At 53.1% G+C, this 19,324-nt stretch overlaps 10 protein-coding genes across 10 annotated transcripts; 4 read left to right on the forward strand and 6 right to left on the reverse strand.

Annotated features, from left to right (window-relative positions):
• The first annotated feature begins 369 nt into the window (after positions 1-369).
• Positions 370-2,074, forward strand: BJX67DRAFT_361658 (putative zinc-containing alcohol dehydrogenase). Its single transcript, XM_071029903.1, has 4 exons — positions 370-514; positions 609-1,590; positions 1,662-1,757; positions 1,806-2,074. The coding sequence occupies exons 2-4, from the start codon at positions 732-734 to the stop codon at positions 1,892-1,894; spliced, it is 1,044 nt and encodes a 347-aa protein (XP_070883239.1). The 5' UTR covers positions 370-514; positions 609-731; the 3' UTR covers positions 1,895-2,074.
• Positions 2,075-2,883: 809 nt separating this feature from the next.
• BJX67DRAFT_361662 (Zn(II)2Cys6 transcription factor domain-containing protein) lies at positions 2,884-5,248 on the forward strand. The gene is made up of 5 exons (XM_071029904.1): positions 2,884-3,107; positions 3,159-3,767; positions 3,826-4,038; positions 4,088-4,359; positions 4,410-5,248. The coding sequence occupies exons 1-5, from the start codon at positions 2,983-2,985 to the stop codon at positions 4,991-4,993; spliced, it is 1,803 nt and encodes a 600-aa protein (XP_070883240.1). The 5' UTR covers positions 2,884-2,982; the 3' UTR covers positions 4,994-5,248.
• A 1,184-nt stretch (positions 5,249-6,432) lies between these two features.
• On the reverse strand, positions 6,433-7,631 carry BJX67DRAFT_225250 (uncharacterized protein). Its single transcript, XM_071025813.1, has one exon. It carries the CDS (start codon positions 7,459-7,461, stop codon positions 6,712-6,714), a length of 750 nt encoding a protein of 249 aa, XP_070883241.1. The 5' UTR covers positions 7,462-7,631; the 3' UTR covers positions 6,433-6,711.
• An 898-nt stretch (positions 7,632-8,529) lies between these two features.
• BJX67DRAFT_383924 (uncharacterized protein) lies at positions 8,530-9,628 on the reverse strand (the record flags this gene model as incomplete). The annotated part of the gene is made up of 4 exons (XM_071033558.1): positions 8,530-8,737; positions 8,793-9,119; positions 9,167-9,244; positions 9,297-9,628. 4 exons carry the CDS (start codon positions 9,626-9,628, stop codon positions 8,530-8,532), a joined length of 945 nt encoding a protein of 314 aa, XP_070883242.1.
• BJX67DRAFT_361666 (2,3-butanediol dehydrogenase) lies at positions 9,583-11,121 on the reverse strand. Its single transcript, XM_071029905.1, has 2 exons — positions 10,893-11,121; positions 9,583-10,843 (listed from the first exon to the last, which is right to left on the reverse strand). Exons 1-2 carry the CDS (start codon positions 10,958-10,960, stop codon positions 9,772-9,774), a joined length of 1,140 nt encoding a protein of 379 aa, XP_070883243.1. The 5' UTR covers positions 10,961-11,121; the 3' UTR covers positions 9,583-9,771.
• Positions 11,122-11,241: 120 nt separating this feature from the next.
• Positions 11,242-13,392, forward strand: BJX67DRAFT_383926 (Zn(II)2Cys6 transcription factor; the record flags this gene model as incomplete). The annotated part of the gene is made up of 1 exon (XM_071033559.1): positions 11,242-13,392. The coding sequence occupies one exon, from the start codon at positions 11,242-11,244 to the stop codon at positions 13,390-13,392; it is 2,151 nt and encodes a 716-aa protein (XP_070883244.1).
• A 52-nt stretch (positions 13,393-13,444) lies between these two features.
• Positions 13,445-14,578, reverse strand: BJX67DRAFT_383927 (aldo/keto reductase; the record flags this gene model as incomplete). Its single annotated transcript, XM_071033560.1, has 4 exons — positions 13,445-13,814; positions 13,863-14,397; positions 14,444-14,482; positions 14,530-14,578. The coding sequence occupies 4 exons, from the start codon at positions 14,576-14,578 to the stop codon at positions 13,445-13,447; spliced, it is 993 nt and encodes a 330-aa protein (XP_070883245.1).
• A 263-nt stretch (positions 14,579-14,841) lies between these two features.
• On the reverse strand, positions 14,842-15,428 carry BJX67DRAFT_383928 (Glyoxalase/Bleomycin resistance protein/Dihydroxybiphenyl dioxygenase; the record flags this gene model as incomplete). Its single annotated transcript, XM_071033561.1, has 2 exons — positions 14,842-15,369; positions 15,417-15,428. The coding sequence occupies 2 exons, from the start codon at positions 15,426-15,428 to the stop codon at positions 14,842-14,844; spliced, it is 540 nt and encodes a 179-aa protein (XP_070883246.1).
• Positions 15,429-15,625: 197 nt separating this feature from the next.
• BJX67DRAFT_383929 (uncharacterized protein) lies at positions 15,626-16,802 on the reverse strand (the record flags this gene model as incomplete). Its single annotated transcript, XM_071033562.1, has 5 exons — positions 15,626-16,129; positions 16,178-16,227; positions 16,273-16,354; positions 16,398-16,627; positions 16,679-16,802. The coding sequence occupies 5 exons, from the start codon at positions 16,800-16,802 to the stop codon at positions 15,626-15,628; spliced, it is 990 nt and encodes a 329-aa protein (XP_070883247.1).
• Positions 16,803-17,095: 293 nt separating this feature from the next.
• On the forward strand, positions 17,096-19,114 carry BJX67DRAFT_383930 (general substrate transporter; the record flags this gene model as incomplete). Its single annotated transcript, XM_071033563.1, has 12 exons — positions 17,096-17,175; positions 17,221-17,249; positions 17,294-17,362; positions 17,407-17,546; positions 17,594-17,633; positions 17,678-17,711; positions 17,759-17,810; positions 17,858-18,241; positions 18,301-18,588; positions 18,637-18,756; positions 18,803-18,880; positions 18,929-19,114. The coding sequence occupies 12 exons, from the start codon at positions 17,096-17,098 to the stop codon at positions 19,112-19,114; spliced, it is 1,500 nt and encodes a 499-aa protein (XP_070883248.1).
• Positions 19,115-19,324: the final 210 nt, after the last annotated feature.

A 19,324-nucleotide genomic window follows, 5' to 3' on the forward strand; every position in this document is an offset into this window, starting at 1 on the left:
GAAGCTACTCTCTGAGCGAATGCCTTTATGTAGCCATCCCGCAGTATGTAGGTAAAACAATGTCTTGGCCAGCATGATAGCCAGCTCGAATCTCCTAGAGAGAGAAACGAACTTGTCATGTAGCCAGAAGGTCGTAGAGGGTTATATGGCGCAACGCAATGCCCGTATCTGCGTCTGAATACGCGACGTCGTAAGCAAGACCAATTCAACTAGCCTCTTGACATGACACAAATCCCAAGCTAGGCAGGGTATGGAAGGTGGTTCTGTCCATGGCCGAGAGTAGATATGCCAGTCGCTGCATGGACTTCTCGTAGTTCATCCACCGCGCGTAGTCAATGAAACGCCACACCACCACGACTGTCTGCTGATCGGAGTGGCCAACCTCCACGCTCGCTGGGTGGGGTCATTGATACTCCTTGCATGTTATCTTGGACACTTGTTTCCTCTCTGCAGAATCAAGTCTCGTGAGTCTCGAGATGACTACCTAACGACCTACTTAGGTGGTTTGTGTGACGTGAGTTCCGCTAGTCGCCTCTTCCTCCCATCCAGGGTGATACCCTGTTGGTTCCAAGGTTGAATACTGACGCCAGGATTCCGACGCCTCACAGGTATAAGAGGCCAGAAAAACCCAACCCGTATTCCATTCACCCTTGTCTCGAAGGAATAATAGAAGGGTCCTTTACTCTCCATATATTTCAAGCTCAACCTTTTTGTGAAGTCCAAAGCCAGCAATGAAAGCTCTGGTGTACCAAGGGCCTAATTGCCTTGCCCTCGAAGAACGTCCCAAACCGTCCATCCAGGATCCCACTGATGCTATTGTCAAAGTGACTCATACAACCATCTGTGGCACTGATATACACCTCCTTCAGAATGAGATTCCTTGCAACCCGGACTGCATCCTCGGTCACGAAGGAGTCGGGATCATCGAGGCCATCGGATCAGGCGTGACCAACTTCTACCCTGACCAGCTTGTTCTGATCTCCTGCATTACATCCTGCGGCTATTGTCTACACTGTCGCAAAGGGATGCCCTCCAATTGTCTATCAGGTGGGTTCACTCTCGGAAATAAAATCGACGGGACCCAGGCAGAATATGTTAGAGTCCCTCATGCATCGTTCTCTTTGCACCTGCTACCGGACACCATCGACCGCAAGGCTTCGGTCCTGTTGTCCGACGTATTCCCAACCGCGTACGAATGCGGGATTCGCAACGGACAGATTCGGCCCGGGTCGCGAGTTGCAATCATTGGTCCTGGGCCAATTGGACTGGCTGCTCTGAGTATGCTGAAGAGCCTTTTCGGGCCCGCATTGGTTGTTGTTATTGGGCGAGGGAAATCCAGGCTTGATGCTGCGAAGGCTGCTGGGGCCGACCATACCCTGAGTACTCTGGACGGGATAGGTGAGCTTACTGAAAGGAGCAACGCATTAACAGGGGATCGAGGGTTCGATGTGGTGATTGAAGCAGTGGGCTCCAAGCAAGCTTTTGAGATTTCGCAGGCTCTAGTTGCTGCTGGCGGAACAATAGCTACGCTCGGTGTTTATGGAAGCAAGTGTGATCTGCACCTTGAGAAATTGTGGAATCGTAATATTTGTATGTTCCCTCAGGCTGGATTCGAATTTTTTTATGCATGGCTTCCCAATCTGCTGTCTTACACCTCACAGGCCTCAAGACAGGACTGGTCGACACTGTCAGTACCCCGGAATTGCTGGAGATGGCGAAGGCTGGTATTCTTCGGCCTGAATCTTTGGTGTCTCACAGTACGTACCCTGAGAAAACAAGTGCAGATATAGGGGCTAACATTGCAGACTTTTCACTTGATGAGATTGAACAAGCCTATACAGTGGTCAGGGCTGCATCAGAGCATGGCACCATGAAAGTTGTCATCACAATCTAACCAGGAGACTGGGTGTAGGGTTACGGGATAATAATAAAGATTACAAGAGATTCAACAATGCTTTATAACCCTTCCTTATCATCACGCTGTATGCATATTATAGGGCAGCAATCGGACCATGCTCAAGTCCTAATTATTTCTGGATTCTACTATGTACTGTGGCAAGAGGAACAAGCCTACCAAGTGAAAAGTCGAAAATCCACGGGGTCCTATTGTTACGAATACTAGTAGTCCTTCCCAGTTGAACTTGAATGTTAACCTCTGCACTTTCCATGTCAGGCAGCTCAAGGTTCTGTCGATCAATCCTGGAATGTTAGACGAGGAGTAAGGGGGTCTTCAGGTATTGTACGTGTTATATGTTTTATTAGAGATTTTGCAATCAAGTTTTGGAAGGGAGAACAAGCAAATCTGTAAAACTAACCTACTTGGTAATTAGATGTTAGGGATGGCTAACTAGGCACTCGCTAGCTGTGCTTGAGAAACAAGGAGGCTTTGTTAAAGAACCACGAAAGGCAATTATACAAGGCACGCCGTTATACCCGATGGGCCCCAAGGCCCTAGCCTAGCATCTTGATAAGATATGCTTATTATACGAGGCTGCAAGCAAAGTCCATATACCTGGGCTTCAGCCTATAACATACATATATTCAGTAAAGAGCCTCTACAAATGCTAAACCTGATCTCGTAAATTGCTGGCAACCCAACATACGGAATACCCTTCGGGTATCACATTCAGGTTCGTGATGACCCGATCGGCGGATTGCGAGATCGATGGGGTCTACTAACCCATCTCGGCGTCCATTTCGACGCCCCCTGTCCACGACCAAGGAACTGAAGCTGATTGAACGTTCTTGGCTGCCCAGGTGCAGCTGGCTGCTGCGCCTTTCCGATTCTGGCTGGGCGCGGGTTTAAGCCTGGAGATAAGGTTGGGGTGTAGGGGCTGTGTTGGGTGTGATTTCTTTGCTTCAATCCCTCTGTTGCACTGTCTTCTTCAGGCCCTCTGGATTTCTGTCTGGTTTTTATCCTAGATCGTGTGATCCTGATTATGTTTGTATTGTCATTGGACTCTACGTTCGAGCCTCGAGAGGATGACGCCCGGCGCGACAGAGAGTAGCCTCGCCACGTATCGAGCCCCATACGGCCAGTCGTGTTCCAACTGCGCGCAGATGAAATGCAAGTGCATCTATCCAAAGGATGGCGGGCAATGTCAGAGGTGTGCCCTCGTGGTCTAGCCACGATTCATTTCTCCAGCTGAGATCCCCAGGTGCCAACGATTGGGCAAAGAATGCCGCCAAATAAGGCCCCCTAAACGTCGGTTGACACGGAAATCTCCCGCCGCGGCCGATGTTCGACTGGAAGAGAAGCTGGAAAAATTAGCTACGCTCCTTCAAGCTGGGGTACAATTCCCGGGTACTAATCTGGCGCCGGAACAGCAGGGACAACCCCTGCAACTTCTGACGCGCAGCACCGTCTCGCCCGCGGGCTCGCTGGATGCCACTCTCGGCATTTCACGGGACACAAACGAGATACGGCCACTCGAAACGAGTACTGCGGATGGAAGCGGCCAGGAATCGGTGTCACTCTCCCAGGCCGAGCCAACAGCACTCCAAGCCGAGGAGTACCTTACCCTGTTCCAAACGCAATTCCTCCCATACTTCCCCTGTGTACATATACCACCTGATACGACTGCAGAGCAATTACGGCAAGAACGACCGTTTACCTGGCTCTGCATCATGGCCGCGACATGTAAGTTGGCGGCACAGCGGCGCGCACTCTATGATAATATCAAGACAATTGTCGCGCAGCGGATGATTCACACCTCGGCCAATACAGATATCGACATTCTGCTCGGGCTTTTGATATACCTGGGATGGTGCGTTTACAGACTCGTCAAGTTCCAAAGATCGGTTTGCCAAGTAACGATTTCCCAGGTCGAACCAGCAGGTGTACAACAAAGCCAATGTTCCTGTGTTCACCCAGCTTGCCCATGCTGCGGTTTACGGGCTGGGTATCCAAAATCCTTCAGCAAGGTCAAAGATTATAGCACTATACGTTCATACCAACGAAGAGGAATCGTCACTACCTTCCAGTACAACGATGGAGGTGCGAAGAGCAGTCCTGGCGTGCTTTCTTATTACGTCAATGTGAGTCTTGACATACAGTGTCCTGTGTGCTATGGTATTAATTGTATAGTATTTCCACATCCATGCAAATAACAGATGCTCTTCGCTGGACACCGTTCATGGATGAATGCCTTGAAACCCTTGAAGAGCAGCAAGAATGCCTCAACGACGAGATCCTAGCTCAGCAGGTCCGACTGCAGTTGGTTACACAAGAACTGAATTCGGGACCCTTGGCTGCTACTCTGAACTCGACTCATGCGCTGCCAGCATTCTACCTTCGTTCTATGCACGCTCAACTACAAAGCGGACAACCTCGTCTCGCGCCTGATTCACAAAGTTATAGTAGGGGCGATCTCGATAACCTGACAGAAGAGTTCTGCTAATATGATTAGGAATTCTACTACTCCATCATCATTACACGGCCCTGATACTCAACGAAGCGACGACCCTCACTAAGAACCCCCTTGATTCAAGAAGCCTGAACTTCCAGCAGCTGGAACATCTACACGCGTGCCTGGAAGCCACGAAAGCATGGTTTGACCTGTTCCTGACAATTCCACCAGCGGAGTATATCGGCTTTCCGTTCTCCATATTTGCTCAATTGGAGCATAATCTCTTGATCCTGTATCAGATGTCCACGCTTGAAGACCCGTCCTGGGATACCAGCACCGTTCGACAAAAGATTGACGTTCTGTCAACCCTGGATACAGTAATTCAGAACATGAGTCAAGCAGCCGCGTTGGCTGCATTAGATGACGAGCCCAATAGCGACATTATCTCGCAGCTTGCAAAGATGTATCGTCCTGTGCGAATTAGTTGGGCGACCAACCTCGGCGCGGATGCATCTGCTCTCCCAGACAGAGGCGCAGGCGAACCTTCGGCAGAGACCTTGCAGACGATGCCAATTGATCTCCCTTTGACCCCTGACCATGGCTGGTTAACTGGCGTCCTGACCTCCATAGTAAACAATCCCTAGTTTTGGACCGAAATTGCCCGGTTTTTAGGGCAGACAGACTAATCTGGATCGTCCATCGCCGCTCGTGGGTTTTGGTTTGCTGTGATCAATGCATCGGTGTGTATAGTAGCAGTCTGATATCATCTCTAACTCAGGCTCAACAGCGTTCGCCTCGCATGGTTCGTTGAGACTTTCAGCCGCAGCCGATCACTGCGCAACCATGTTGGATGAACTACGCCAACGTCCTTCGGAATCCTTTTTTTTTTTTTCTTGTTTGGTTGGATTTGGGAGCTTCGATCGGCTCGTGACTGAGGCCCGGTTCCGGAGAAGATGTGCAGTAGCTCTTTCATATGAAGCATCACGTCCAGGATATCTTGGGGTTGAGGTTTTGGACGGAATGTTTCGGGAATTGGGGGTAAAGACGGTGGACTACGTATGAAAGCCTTTTTCTCTATTCAATGGAGTGGGTGTCCCATATTCGACAACTTGTAAACGCAGTAGGCTTGGTGAATCACCCCCTAAGTGGTACTGGGTGCAACGGTCCGCAGTCCTGTATCGCATCTCACCATGCGCCAGAACCGGGCTGTGTTACTCCCATCATACCGAACCGACCAAACAAAAATCCTTTAACGAAACCAACAGATATCACCATCAGCGTAAGCTATCCGATCCAAATGTAAAGTCGCAATTCGAATCCACCGAACACGGGTCCACGCCTAAGCATAGCGGTTCTTCTTCCTGCCGTACACCCTAGGCCCGTGGGGTCCTTTCTCGATAATCAAGATCTCTTTCTTTGGGGTCGAAGCAGAGTCAGGTGGCGAGTAGAACGGCTGGGTCGGGGTAGCGTCTTCGTCAATTTCGGGTCCCCTGGGGGGAGGAGTGTGGTTCTCGAGCTGCACGCGAGCGGTTAGTTGCTTAGATGATGCTGCATTGTCAATGGCTAAAGGGTAGGAGACCTACAAGGTCATTAGGATAAGCGCGAGATCTCCATTTCACTGGTTTGGGGGTTGCGGGGGTCTCTTTTCCCTTGGAGCTGAAGCAACGGATCGCCGTCCAGATTGTCATGGCAAGGAGGGTAAGAGGAAGAGCGAGAAGGATGGAGAAAATAGCAATGGGCTTTGAGACTGTCTTGGAGAGGAGGGAGAGAGGAGTTGACAACGAGTCTGGGAAGACGGGGTACATGGTTCGATTGAATCCGGATGAGCTGTGTTCAGGGTTTCGAATGTGGCAGGAATAAGAGCTTGCTGAGATTGAAGAGAGAAAATGGAGGAAGGCGAGACGAGAGGTGGGAAGAGGGAAGGAAGGAGGGTGATTGTCAACAAGAAGAGATGAGAGAATTTATACACAAGAGAAAGTGAAGAGACGGCCACTTCCGTCTGAACGATGGTCGATATTCACGCCTCGTGGGCCAGCACTTCTAACTTCAATTCCGCATGAAGTGAATGATGTGTTTCTGACCACTCGTCGCCTGCAGAGCATTCCCTGCAGGTACTTCACTTCTCTGGCGGTGCTGAATTGGAAATTCGAGTGCGGCTGGGGGGGAAACACTGGTCGTCGTCCAGGCCACGCCTCAGTGCCAACCAAGATAAAAATTTCGAAATTAAAGAACAAGTGTATCAGAGGGCCTGTCGTGCTCATGTGTAATAGCAATTTTCACTGTATTTACACTCCTGGAGTCCGCCCGGGTAATCGCGCTGGGGCTCTTTTGGTAAATGTACACAGTCGAAGTCGCCCATCCCTCAAAGGGGCCTCCACCCTACACATAGGGTAGAAACCACCAGAAGCGCCGCAGCAGTCCTACCAAGCGCAAAAACGCTTCTACAGGCCGCGCCAGTCGGAGTCGCTACCGTAGCGTCGACGCTCGAGGATGTAGGCGTGCTTGCTGATGGAGGCTCCGAAGGTGAAGTCGAGCTCTGTCCGGTCTCGGAAGGCCCTGGAGTTGTAGACATAGAGACAATGTTATCACTACTCGTGGCCGTGCCCGTCCCCTCGGCTTCCGGCACATAGTCAGACATCGGAATCCAAAACGTCGGAAACAGGTCGTCAGGATGAACATCGTACGTCCAGTAGCTCGTCCAATCTGTCATCCAACTTCCCGACGGCGTGGACGAGAACGATGTCGGAGCAGGCTCCCCTTTCACAGTCACAGTGCCACAAACAACACTCCCTGGGTCAGGTTGGCCGCCGTCAGTCAGACACATGAAGAAGTCGGACCACCCATACGGGTTGTCGTCGTTTGACTTGTCGAACGCGGGGTCGACCTGGCATAATGTGGCGCAAGAAACTGGGTACGCTGGATGGTCGCGACTTGTAGGGGAGGTAATGTTGTAGACCGTGCCTGAGCAGCATTGCGCGAGGCGCGGGGCGCTTTCAGGGCCCACGGGGGGTGCTTTGCAGATGTAACCGGGGAGGTTGTCGGGCCATTCCGAGAAGGCAGAGTCGTGAATTTCATTGAAGGTAACGTAGCCACTGCACTGGTGGGTGGGCATTGGGACTGATTATTGAGAATGGGAAAAAAAGAAGAAAAGAAAGAAAATTGGGCTGAAGGCGAGCACAAAGCCAAACCTTTGGGGGCTGTTGACTACGACGGAATGAGTTAAGTTAGCTCCACCCAGTCCCCGACTGCGCTTGAGGCTGATATCGGCCGGGATATCGCATCCCCAGATGATAGGGATATAAAAAACACAGATGACCTTCAGAATTGATACAGTCTCAAATCCGTACACTAGGGGCTTCGTAGAATAACAAGGCTGTCGCTCGCGCCAGCTGAACGTGTGGAGGAGATGCTGCGGGCTGGCCTCCGAGGCGTCGCGTTGTCTGTCGCACACAAATCAGTTGCCGGCCGCTTAAAGGACCATCGGTGAAGGGATGAGTTCGTATCGTTGTACCTTATTAACTTGCTTTTTCGTTCCCTCCTTCACTCTCCAGGTCATCGCAAACCCTCTCTCAAGTCTTCTCGCAGGTACAAATATCGCTCAATCACCCCGCAGTGAGAAACCCATCGTCTTCAACCTTTCTCACCTCTATGATAACTCCGAGGAGAGCAGACTCTGGAGAAGCCTCCAACTACATCATTTCCGCGTTCAAACGACCAGAAGGGTGCCCTGGCACGATCATGTGGTCTATCGCGTGCTCTCTGCCCCTTTTCCTCTTTCGCTTCTTCCCATGGCTTCGCGTCCTCGGCTTCTTCAACACATCTCAATCTTCGGATCTTCCCTTCATAGGCCATCAGACCTTAAATGAGTCACAAAGAAAGTGTTGTTACGCCCATTGCTGACGAAAGAGGCATCGATTGCAGTGGAGAGCAGCCACAACACCCACGTGGGAACTCTGACGATGTGCTTTTTTCTCGACCAACACAACTTACAAGCCTTGCAACGGGCCAACGTTATTTGTATGGGCGCTTATAAATACTCCAACCGGCGGCATACGAATACAACACCGCGATGACCAATGATGGAATGGATGAGGCGCGATATTAAAGACGTGGAACGCTCCGGTAAGCGATGCAACACTTCTCACCCGACAACACTTAAGAAGACTTGCTTTTTCAGCTGCTAATTGATTCGCCCAGCATGCAGCCCCCCCGTAATCAAGATCTCTCCACCGGTCATATACGCACTCCCCTCGCTGAGAAGATACACAGCCGCGGCTTTGAGATCGAGTCGGTCACCCATACGCTTCATCGGCGGCTCCGACTGCAATATGGCGGCTAGTTTCGGGCGATGCTTCGCAATATCGAACATGAGATCCGTACGGATGTAACTAGGGTTGGTTAGAGAAGAGGAGCAGTCGGAGTGCACAAACTCGAATGGCTCACCCCGGCGAAATACAGTTTACTCGGATCCTCTGCTCGGCCAATTCCACGCCTAGCTCTTTGACAAGAGAAAGCACAGCCCCCTTGCTGGAGCAGTAGTCGCTGATGTACTGGCCGGCGCTGGCGCGGTGTGCAGCAACGGATCCGATCATGACGATGCTGGAGGTTGCATCCGACTCAATGGCTTGGGATTTGTTCCGTACCATGTGTCGTGCGGCGAGTTGCGCCGTGTAGAACGTGCCGAGGACGTTGATGTCGAAGCATCGCTTGACCTCTTGCCAGGGTCGCTCGAGAAATGGTTGATCTGGGCATATCCCGGCGGCCGTTATACTGGAGGGTTCAGAATCACTCTTGAGGGGGCGACGTGGGAAACGCACCAGCCGTGAATACCCCCGAAATCTTCTTTGATGCGCTCGAACGTCTGCTCCAGACCATTGTAGTCGGTCACATCCGCTCTGGTGGACGTTAGCAACCAACACTCACTCGCGCGATTTTGGTGAGAGTTACTGGTAGTACCGCGACCTCGCTATCTTCTTCAATCGATTATAATTGTCATGCGGCTTGGACGCTGCGTCGAGGATGGCGACTTGTGCCCCTGCTTCGGCCGCGGCAAATGCGAGTGCCAGTCCAATTCCCTGCGCGCCGCCTGTGATTGCGATGGTGCGGCCACGAAGGGAGAACAGGTCCATGACATGGTGCGTGAGGAACTTTTCTTCTCCATCTTGCGGCGTTTGATTTGATTTTGGGCGCGGGGTTGTTGAGAACAGGCGTCGAGCAGTTATTGTCAAACATGCTTGATTTAATTGAGCAAGGGAGATGTATCGACTTGCACCATACATGACTGAGGGGTGTCTTGTTCCAATGGCCAGACTGAGTTGCGGGGTGGGAAGGAGAACTACCGCTCGGATATATTAAATACTGCGCTGCTATATGAACTCCTGCAATATGCGTCGACTCAACAAACGCTACGGAAGCTAGCTATCTACAGACGCACCGAACGCACTCGATTGGGAGTAATCAAGATTTTAACGTGCGCCGCCTTATTGCGAATCAACTCCAACAACCCCTTCTCGACTACGTCGTCCAGGTCCACGACCGAAGTAATCAGTTTCTCGGCTGGGATCCCTCCCTTCTGCAGCGCCTGGAGGAGATCTCGGAAGTCGTCCTGCGTATAACATATACCCCCCATAAGGCGCCGCTCTGACAGCGTCAGGTCGTTCAGATTGATCATGAGAGGCTTCTCATGGATGGCCACGTTGAAAACTGTCCCTCCCGGACGTACCGCTGCGATCGCGGTATCCAGGGTTGTCTGGATCCCAGTGGCGTCGAAGGCTACATCAACCCCGTCTGCGTGCACTGCTCCTTGAGTTGCGATGACCACAGGGTCGGGGCCATTCTTCGGTGCTGTAAACCTGGTCGGGTCGACGACAAGATCAGCGCCGAAGTCGTTTGCCATTCTCTTTCGTGAGGCTGTCGGCTCGCTGATCACGACAGTCTTTGCGCCCCAAACGCGGAGGAGCATTAGTATAGCGAGACCAATGGGGCCAGCGCCTAGAATAAGAGCTGTCTGCCCTTTCTGGAATCCCGAGGTTCGAATGCAGTGCCAGGCGACGGCCAGGGGTTCCATCAGAGCTCCGACTTTCAGGGAGACAGAGTCTGGAAGGGGAATGCAAGAGAGATGCTTGACTACAATTTCAGTCGCAAGACCGCCACCAGCCGCGCTGAGGCCGTAGGATGCGTATCGTTTGCAGATATTCGACATACCCAGTTCACAAGCCGTGCAGGGCTCCAGGCCGTAGTGGCGATCAGTCCACGCTGGGTTCACAGCGACTCGTGCCCCAACTTGCAGCTTGGGATCCGATACGCCTGACCCTACTTCGACAATTGTTCCAGACATTTCGTGGCCCAGTGTGACAGGCAACTGGTGTCCTGTCCAGGGATGCTTCTCTCCAGCCTTTGGAGGGAAGATCGGGCCGCCGAGGTATTCATGGATATCGGAGCCGCAGATGCCGCAGTAGGCAATCTGGAGACGGACTTCATCAGGGCCGCATGGACTGCCAGCATTAGCCAGCGTACTCCAAAAGAGTGAAGGGGCGGACATACAGCGATGGAACCTGCTCGAGCCTGACATCCTTCCTTCCGTAGTACTGGAGCGCTGTGACGGTGGCCATGTCCAAGATACAGAGTAGAGAGTGGGGGTATAGCAATCTCACCAGCTCTATAACCAGGACGTCAGTTCGAGCCTGTGTAATATAGTCTCAATGGCAGTCGGAGTCCTCGGTTATATTGTGATTCAGGTGTCTCCATCATCTGGAATACTCCAATAAAATCATGACTGGGCTGTGCGGGGAAGCATTGCCTTCGAGTTCGGGGATTGTCCGAGGTCCCATCTTTCAGCCTTTATGGCCTTTCGTCTCCGCATTTTTTTTGTCAAAAGCTCCTCAACGCAAGCATGCCACGTCCTCAGAAACCTCGAAAGCCAGAAACTGCCCGAGTCAGAGCCGGGAAGGCGTGTAAAAGATGTAACCAGAAACGCATCAAGTGCGATGCCATGTTGCGCATCCCGTGCGGCAATTGCGCGCAGAGCAATGCTCCAGAATGTGTGCTTCGCCCGACCCGACGAGGGACTTATATCCGGAAGAGCCAGTCCAAGGGTCAACATGCTGCATCCCGCTTATCGGGTGATGCCCCGTCAGAAGTGCCGTTCGTTGAGGCTGATCGAGAGCAAGACAGCCTAACGAGAGACACCGATCTCGCAGTCGACACTTCAGCTCCAGTCCAAGAGCAGGACCAGAATCATACAGCTGCATCCCCAAGAGATGCATCCTCCGCTCGACCGGCGTCGTTCTCGCAGGGCTCATGGGCAGCTCGGTCGCCTGACCAGCCCTCGCTTCAGTCCGAAGGGAATGGCTCTTCCTATCGCGACATCTCGTGGTCGACGATGTTCGACCACTTCGTGAATAGCCGCCGCAATAAAAAGGAGTTCGTCGACAAGTGCTCCATCACATACCTCGGGGAATCGTTTCCGTTAGCCATCGTGCTCGATGATCTCAACGAGGGAGGTCGTCTCAAGCTGCACCATCCTGGTCCTCCTCTGCCGGGCCATGATCCATCCTCTGGCATACCAGACCAGCAGGCCCCTGCGCATCTGCTGCCTGAAGACCTGGACTATCTTAGAACAAAGGGCGTGTTCGATCTCCCCGAAAAACAGCACCTCGACGCACTTATGACTGTATTTCTGGACCGCGTCTACCCAGCATACCCCCTCGTCAACCGGCAAGAGCTCATGGCCCAGCACGCGGCCGGCGAAGTACCTCTTATCCTTCTGTACTCCATTTGCTTCATTGCAACAACCTTCTGCCCCCTCTCCCTCCTCCACCAAGCCGGCTACCAATCCCGCCGCGACGCGCGCTTTGGCTTTTACAAGAAAGTGAAGGTCCTATTCGACTCAGGATACGAAATCAACAAAATTGTCATCCTCCAGAGCGCAATCTGTATGACCTTCTGGGGCGGCGGGCCGAATAACTACTGGAACTTCTACTCCTGGATCAGCACCGCCGTCACTATCGCCGAGGGCATCGGCATCCACCGGTCCACCGTGACGACAAACATGCAGCCGCAGGATAAGAGCCTCCTGCGTCGGATTTGGTGGATTCTTGTTGTTCGCGATAGTTCGTGCAGCGCGCTCGTGGGACGCCCGTTCCGGATCGATATCGCCCAGTCGGATACGGAGATGTTGTTGCTGGAAGACTTTGCTCATGATGCGCCGTCGCCCGGTGTGCTTGACTGTTCGAGTCCGCAGAGCACGTATGCGCAGTATCAGATACAGATTGCACGGCTATCCCTGATTCTGCGTGATATTGTCAATGGGCGGTTCTCGCCTGGACGCCCGCGAATCCTCCCCAACGAACTGCAGACGCGACTACACAACTGGCGTGAGTCGCTTCCGGCTGTTCTTGCTTGGAATGATGACCCGACGGCTGATTTGGGAACTCTCGATCTCTTCACGATGACCCTTGCCGTCCAATACAACCACCATATCATCCTCCTGTACCTCGGTCAGCCACTCCACCAACCGGGCGTAGGGGAGACGGTCGACGAGGAATACACACAGGCCGAGGATATCACCGACGCAGCCGCGCAACAGATCTCAGCAGTAGCCTGTACAATGGTTACCCGGTCGGTGTCGCTGCTAATGCCACACGAGTTCTTCCACGGAATCTTCCTCGCCCAGGCCGTCTTCTACACCAAGTTGCGCAGCTCACACAAGTTGGTTGCACAGCTCGGCCGATCGGCCCTCACAAACTGCCAAATGGTTCTGCACGAGGCACGCGAGTGCTGGGACCCGAGCCCCTGGATCATGCAGCTTTTCAACGGGTTGTGTAGCCGGGTTGCGGAGGGGCGTCTGCGGGGGCAGGACTCGATTGGGAATTCTTTTTATCAGACGACTACGGCTGGGGAGATGAATGGGATTATGTCTACGGCAAACTCGACGCCGGAAGCTGGTGTGTTCAATGGGTTGCTGGGGTATGAGCCGTGGCAGAGCAATCCGATGCTGTCGTCGTTGTTTGATATGCCGCTGGAGATGCTTCTGCCGCAGTGACGGGACAGGCGTATATAACTACGATGCCATTGTATATATAAATATCAAACTATCAGGTTAACCAGTTTCCCTCTGCATCTTCCCACCCGAAATCCTCCACCGTCCAGCCTAGGATCGTTTTCTTCCCACCAACCTCTCCCCGCAAACCCTTGATCCCGTCGGCAATCCGTAGCTGGCAGATATTCTGGTGGGCGTTGTTGATTTCATCCATCTCGCTCTCGTCTAAAGTGACGAGCCGGATATTCTCGTCGAGCCGCTTCAGCGAGCTGCTTTTGGGGATGATGATGATTCCACGCTGCACAGCCCACGAGAGGGACACCACGCCGGTCGAGCAGGAGTGACGCGCCGCTATGCGCTGGAAGAGAGGGTGCGTGAGGATCTCGCCCGCTCGGGAGTCATACGCTGCGCCTCCGCCCATGGTACTGCTTCATCAGCTTCGTCTGGGCCTGTAGTAGTCGTCAAGCGCTTACCTCCAACTCATGACCTGGATCCCACGTTCCTGACAGTACGGCACGAGCCTCAGATTCGGGTTGAACGCATGCAATTCGACCTGATTCACCACGGGGACGACCGTCGCCTCAGCCAACAGCACATCCAGCGTCTTCTGCGTGAAATTGCTGACTCCGATCGCGCGGCATTTGTCGCCCACTAGCGCCTCCATCTTCTTCCACGTCTCGACGAACGTCGGCGACTGCTCGATGCCCAGGTACGTCTTCCCGTCCGGCGTCGACGCGCACGGCCAGTGCATCAGGAAGATATCGATATACTCGAGGTCCAGCGCGTCGAGCGAGTTCTGCAGCGCCGCCGCGGGGTCGTGGTGCCATTCGCTCCAGAACTTGGTGATGACGGTGATTTCGGAGCGGGGGATTCCCGAGGCGCGCACGGCTTCGCCGACGACGGGCTCGACGAAGTAGTACTGTGCTGTGTCGATAAGGCGGTAGCCTGTGTGGAGGGCGTGGATGATCGAGTCGCGTAGCTTGTCCTTGTCGCCTGGGTTGGAGGAGCCTGCTGTGGTGAGTTGGGAGTTATTCCTGTGCTGGGGATGTCGTACCTTGCCAGGTGCCGAGTCCGACTGCAGGGATATGTGTGCCTGGCCTGTTAGACAATTTACTCCTATTCAGGCTGGCTGAGATATACCATTGTTCAGTGGAAGGGTCTTGGAGTAGACTCCGTGCGTGGACGCCATCTTGCTTGCGACGGAGAGATACGAAAGCGACTCCCCCTCAGTGCGACTTCCACTATTTATCCAAGCGAGGGGAGATTCAGATGAGTAAGCACAAAGATAAGCATTCAACCGGATGAAAGCAGATCAGGAATCTGAGTTGAGGTCTATCTAGCAATATTGAAACCTGCAAGGAGCCCGGCAATAGACCTTCAGGGGGACCATATGAGGAAAGATCGAGTGACTGAATGAAGGGGAATAAAGGAAAGAAGGGAGGAATGAATCCGTCACCGACTCGACATCGGTAGCTCCTCCATCGCGGCAAATGCACTGGCCAGCCGCTCGAAGCTGGTGTCCAGAATCTCCACCACGTTCCCCCACGGGTCAGCAACATACAGACACTCCGTCCCCCCCGCCAGCTTCACCATCTTCCCCAGTCTGCGCCCACCGGCTTCTACGACCTTCTGCGCCCGGGCTTCCGGGTCAGGATCCGTCACACAGACGTGGAAGAATCCGGCCCGGGTATACTCAAACTGCGACCCGCTCAGTGGCGTCGTCGGCGCTTGTGCCGGGGGGTCCACGAATTCAAAGACTTCGAATCCCACTCCATTCCCCGTGCTCATATACGCTATCTTCACCTCGTTTAATTCCGGCGGGTAGATACTGAAAATTCCGGCGTCAGGGGTATCAGCGCGTTTGATGTGGCTGATCTGCCCGATGAGCTGGAAGCCGAAGAGGCGCGTGTACCAGGGCACGACGGCCGAGATGTCTGCCACGGAGACGGCGACGTGGTTCAGGGGTCTCTGAAAGGTGCGCTACTGTGTTTAGATGAGCATTGCTGAAGCTGGGGTGGTGTACTTACTTCGGATGCCATTGTGAGGTTTGCTGTTGATTGTGTGAGGATTCTGTGGTTGGTTAAATACCTTGACGGCCATGCATTGCCAGGATATATTGCCTCCCTAGCGTGACTCAAGTCCATAACCGGCTCGATTTCCTGCATATCGGGTTAACTGCAGTTTGAAGGAGGTGTAGAATGACTGTATTCGATCTTTCCTGAACATTTATCTGCAGCTAGAAAATGGCGATAGCACCTGGCGGACTCCCAACCCCTCCACGCACATGCAACGGCGCACTCGTCAAGAAAAACTCCCACCGTTGATGTCTCTCGCACTCCTCACTCAGTCTCTCCAGATCCCACATCTCCCCCAGCGGCGTCCCCCACCAGCCCAGCGCCCACTCATGCAGAATCCACGGCGAGTCTGGCTGCGGAGGCCACGCTTCAAAGGCCACCGTGTCGCCGACTAACGCGGCGAAATGGTGCTCGTACAGCCAGCGCACTGTCTTCTCGGATGCCTCGAGGCCAATGAACTCGGCTTTTTCAAACGTTCCGCGGCGTCGCTCTGCGTCTGTGGCGCTGTTGTGCCATCGCACGAAGCCGCTGCGGACCACGAGGATGTCGCCCTGTCGGGTTGTGGTGCCTTGGGCTTTGAGGGCGGCGACAACGTCATCTATGGGGATTTCGTGCCGTGAGGCTGCATTAGGGGCTTTGCCGTCTCGGGATTCATAGAATCGGACCTTGAATTCGTTAGACGAGCTGAATGAGGAACGACGCTGGTGAGGTACCATATCGACCAACACGCCTCGTCCGACGATGCCTCCGCGCTCACACCAGTCTATTCAATCAGTTGAAGATCAAAAATAGCAAAACAGGCACTAACTGTGAATTCCGTTTTTCTCTGACTTAAGCGACTCTTCGAACGTCAAGCCATTGTAGAATACCCTTTGCTGTTGGCATGCATGCTGCTGCAGTCAGTACCGGCAAATACATTTAACGGGGCCATACATGTCGCAGACTATCCCACTGCGAGCCGCTCTGCGTGTTGATGTGGATCTCATCGTCGAACCCAAAGGTTGAAAGGCTCTCCTTCAAGCTGATAATGCGGTGGTGGAACGGCTTCCTGCCGAAGGACGGATACGTGAGGGAATGCAGCGGCCAGTCGAGCTGCACATGGATTCCGGTTTGGATCTCCTTGCTGGCTGCTGTGACAACATCGCGTGCGAGAAGGTTGAGAGCTGCCTCTTGTCAGTTGGTTGTCACGCCGAAGATCTTGGAGTGACCCGTACTGCCAATCTCATCTTTCTTCCCGTCGCGGTCGAAAAAGCCCCAAAGACATCCTTTTGGAGCTCCTGGGACAGGCGTTGTATCGTCAAAATTCGGGAAGACGTATTCAGCTTCAGAGCCACCCATGTTGAAGACCTGCTTGTTGTCCCAATGTGAGGCAATTCTCATCGGCATCAAACTTATTCTAACTTATACCCCGTCTCTGAAACCGGCAACATGGACCAACTCTGGTTCGGCCCACGTCTTGCTCCTTTCTCCAACTAGGATCGTCCATAAAACCTGGGGTAAATGCCGCTACCCCAGCCTGCAGGTTATATCCGGGGTGTATTAAAGCGGACTAGTGTTTCCTTTTCTTGATTTGCATCACCTCCTGCATGAAAGGATAGCGTTCTACTTCAGTACAACAATTGCTACTCGCCATGAAGGAATATCGCTGGTTCAAGCCTGGCTTCTCTGTCCAGTTTGCGATTACATGCACCTGTCTGGCAGCGTTTCTCCTGTAGGTTCTCCGGTCTTTGAGTGCGTTCTCTACTAATGGATATAGATTCGGCTACGATCAGGGGGTATTTGGAGGTACAACCAATGCATCAACCATCTAATCGCGGCTAACAACCCAGGCATTGTCACGAATAATGACTTTCTCGATACCTTTCATCGTCCCAGTGCTGGATTTCTGGGGATTATCGGTAGGCTGTCCGCAATCCGCATCAATCCTCACTAACTCGCGCAGTATCGATCTATAACATTGGATGTCTTGTTGGATGCATCATAAACTTCTTCATCGGCGAGAGAATCGGCCGTCGCACGGTCATCCTGGTCGCGATGGCTCTGACCTCCATTGGGGCGATTCTGCAGTGCGCTGCATTCAACGTACGTCGACTGCACTGTGGTAATGACTTCACTAAACTTGTGTTTAGATTCCTGAATTGATGATCGGGCGTGTGATAACGGGCTTGGGTATGTTTACTTTCTCGATTCGTGACTCTAGCTAACGACTGTAGGTGTTGGAATTGACACGTCCACGGTACCCATGTAGTAAGTCTGGAACGCAGTGTCTGTTCTCATCCATCTAATACGCGTAGCCAAGCTGAGCTCTGCAAGAGTCAGTACCGTGGCCGACTCGTTACAACAGAGGTGAGTACTCGATCCCTCTCTGCGATAACCTGAGACTCATAACAAAGGTCCTCTTCACCGGCCTCGGAATTACAATTGCCTACTTCTTTGTCTTCGGCCTCAGCTTCACCGATGGCCCCGTCTCCTGGCGTCTCCCTATTGCAGGACAAATTGTCCCCGCGCTAGCAATCAGCGTCATTGTGTTTGGGGTCCCCGAGACTCCACGATGGCTCGTGAAGCGCGGACGAGCAAGCGAGGCAACGGAGGTGATGTCGTACGTCTTTGACCTCCCGCAGGACGATACGTACGTTGTCGAAGAGCGCGAGGCGATGCTGCAGGCTGTCGCGTTGGAAGAGGAGAAGCCTTTCCGGTGGCTGCAGATTCTGCGTCCTGATGCATTGAAGACCGGGCATCGGCTGGGCCTTGCCTGTCTTGTGCTTTTCATGAATCAGGTAAAGAACTTATCAATAGACTCTCCCATGTGCTCTTTGGCCAGCGTTGACAAGTACAGTGGGCCGGCATCAACATCATCGTCTTCTACGCCCCGACCATCCTCGAGCAGAACGTCGGCCTCGAATACACAACCGCACTGGCAGTTGCCGGGTGTGTCGAGTTTGCCTTTGTGATCGGCTCGCTCGTTCCAGCGCTGGGCCTGGACAAATTTGGGCGCAAGAAGCCGATGATGGTCGGGGCGTTTGGGATGGCGGTTTCGATGATGATGGTGTCGGTTCTGCTTTCGTTCAAAGGCACCGACAAGGAGGGGCCGACGTCGAAGGCTTCGATTGCGTTTTTGATCACGGTGGGTACTTTGATCCTCAGTAGGGCTTTTCTAACATTGTGCGTGCAGTTCATGCTTTTCTTCGGCGTCAGCCTGAACGCCATTCCGTGGTGCTACAGTGCTGAGATTCTACCCCTGCATGTCCGCGCGAAGGGCACGGCGCTGGCTGTCATGAACAATTGGATCTGGGTATGCCTCTGTCCTCTAGAAAGAAAGAAAAGGCTAACTGCGACAGGTATTCACCATTGTCATGGTAACGCCAACGATGGTCGAGCGACTGGCGTGGAAGACGTACTTGATATTCATGTCGATGGTAGGCTGCCCTCCCGTTCTCTTACTATGTTCATTACTAACAGGGCAGAATTTTGCCTTTATTCCAATGATATACTTCCTCTTCCCCGAGACGCGTGGGCTGTCGCTGGAGGAAATTGATTTCCTCTTCGTGGACCGGGACACAGCTGTGGTGGCTGGGGTTGGGACCGGTGGTGCGGGATCTTCTACGAAGGGAGATGTTGAGAAAGCTCCGAGCTCTGAACATGTTGATTAGATTTTATATATCACTGTCTACCACGTGCTCTGCGTCGAGAAGTGGAGGGAAAGGTCTACGAGCGGCCAAGTGGATATTGCTGGGGCAAGGGTACCCTGTCTGTGAAGTACTTGTGAATGACATCTGTTGAGCCTATTAGGACATCGTCATACCCAGTAGAGGTCTAATAGTGCCTGTATTCATTTTTCTACTGAGCACTACGCTCATTCC

This window comes from Aspergillus lucknowensis, assembly GCF_044049455.1.
Source record: "Aspergillus lucknowensis strain CBS 449.75 chromosome Unknown BJX67scaffold_42, whole genome shotgun sequence".
Lineage (NCBI taxonomy): Eukaryota > Fungi > Ascomycota > Eurotiomycetes > Eurotiales > Aspergillaceae > Aspergillus > Aspergillus lucknowensis.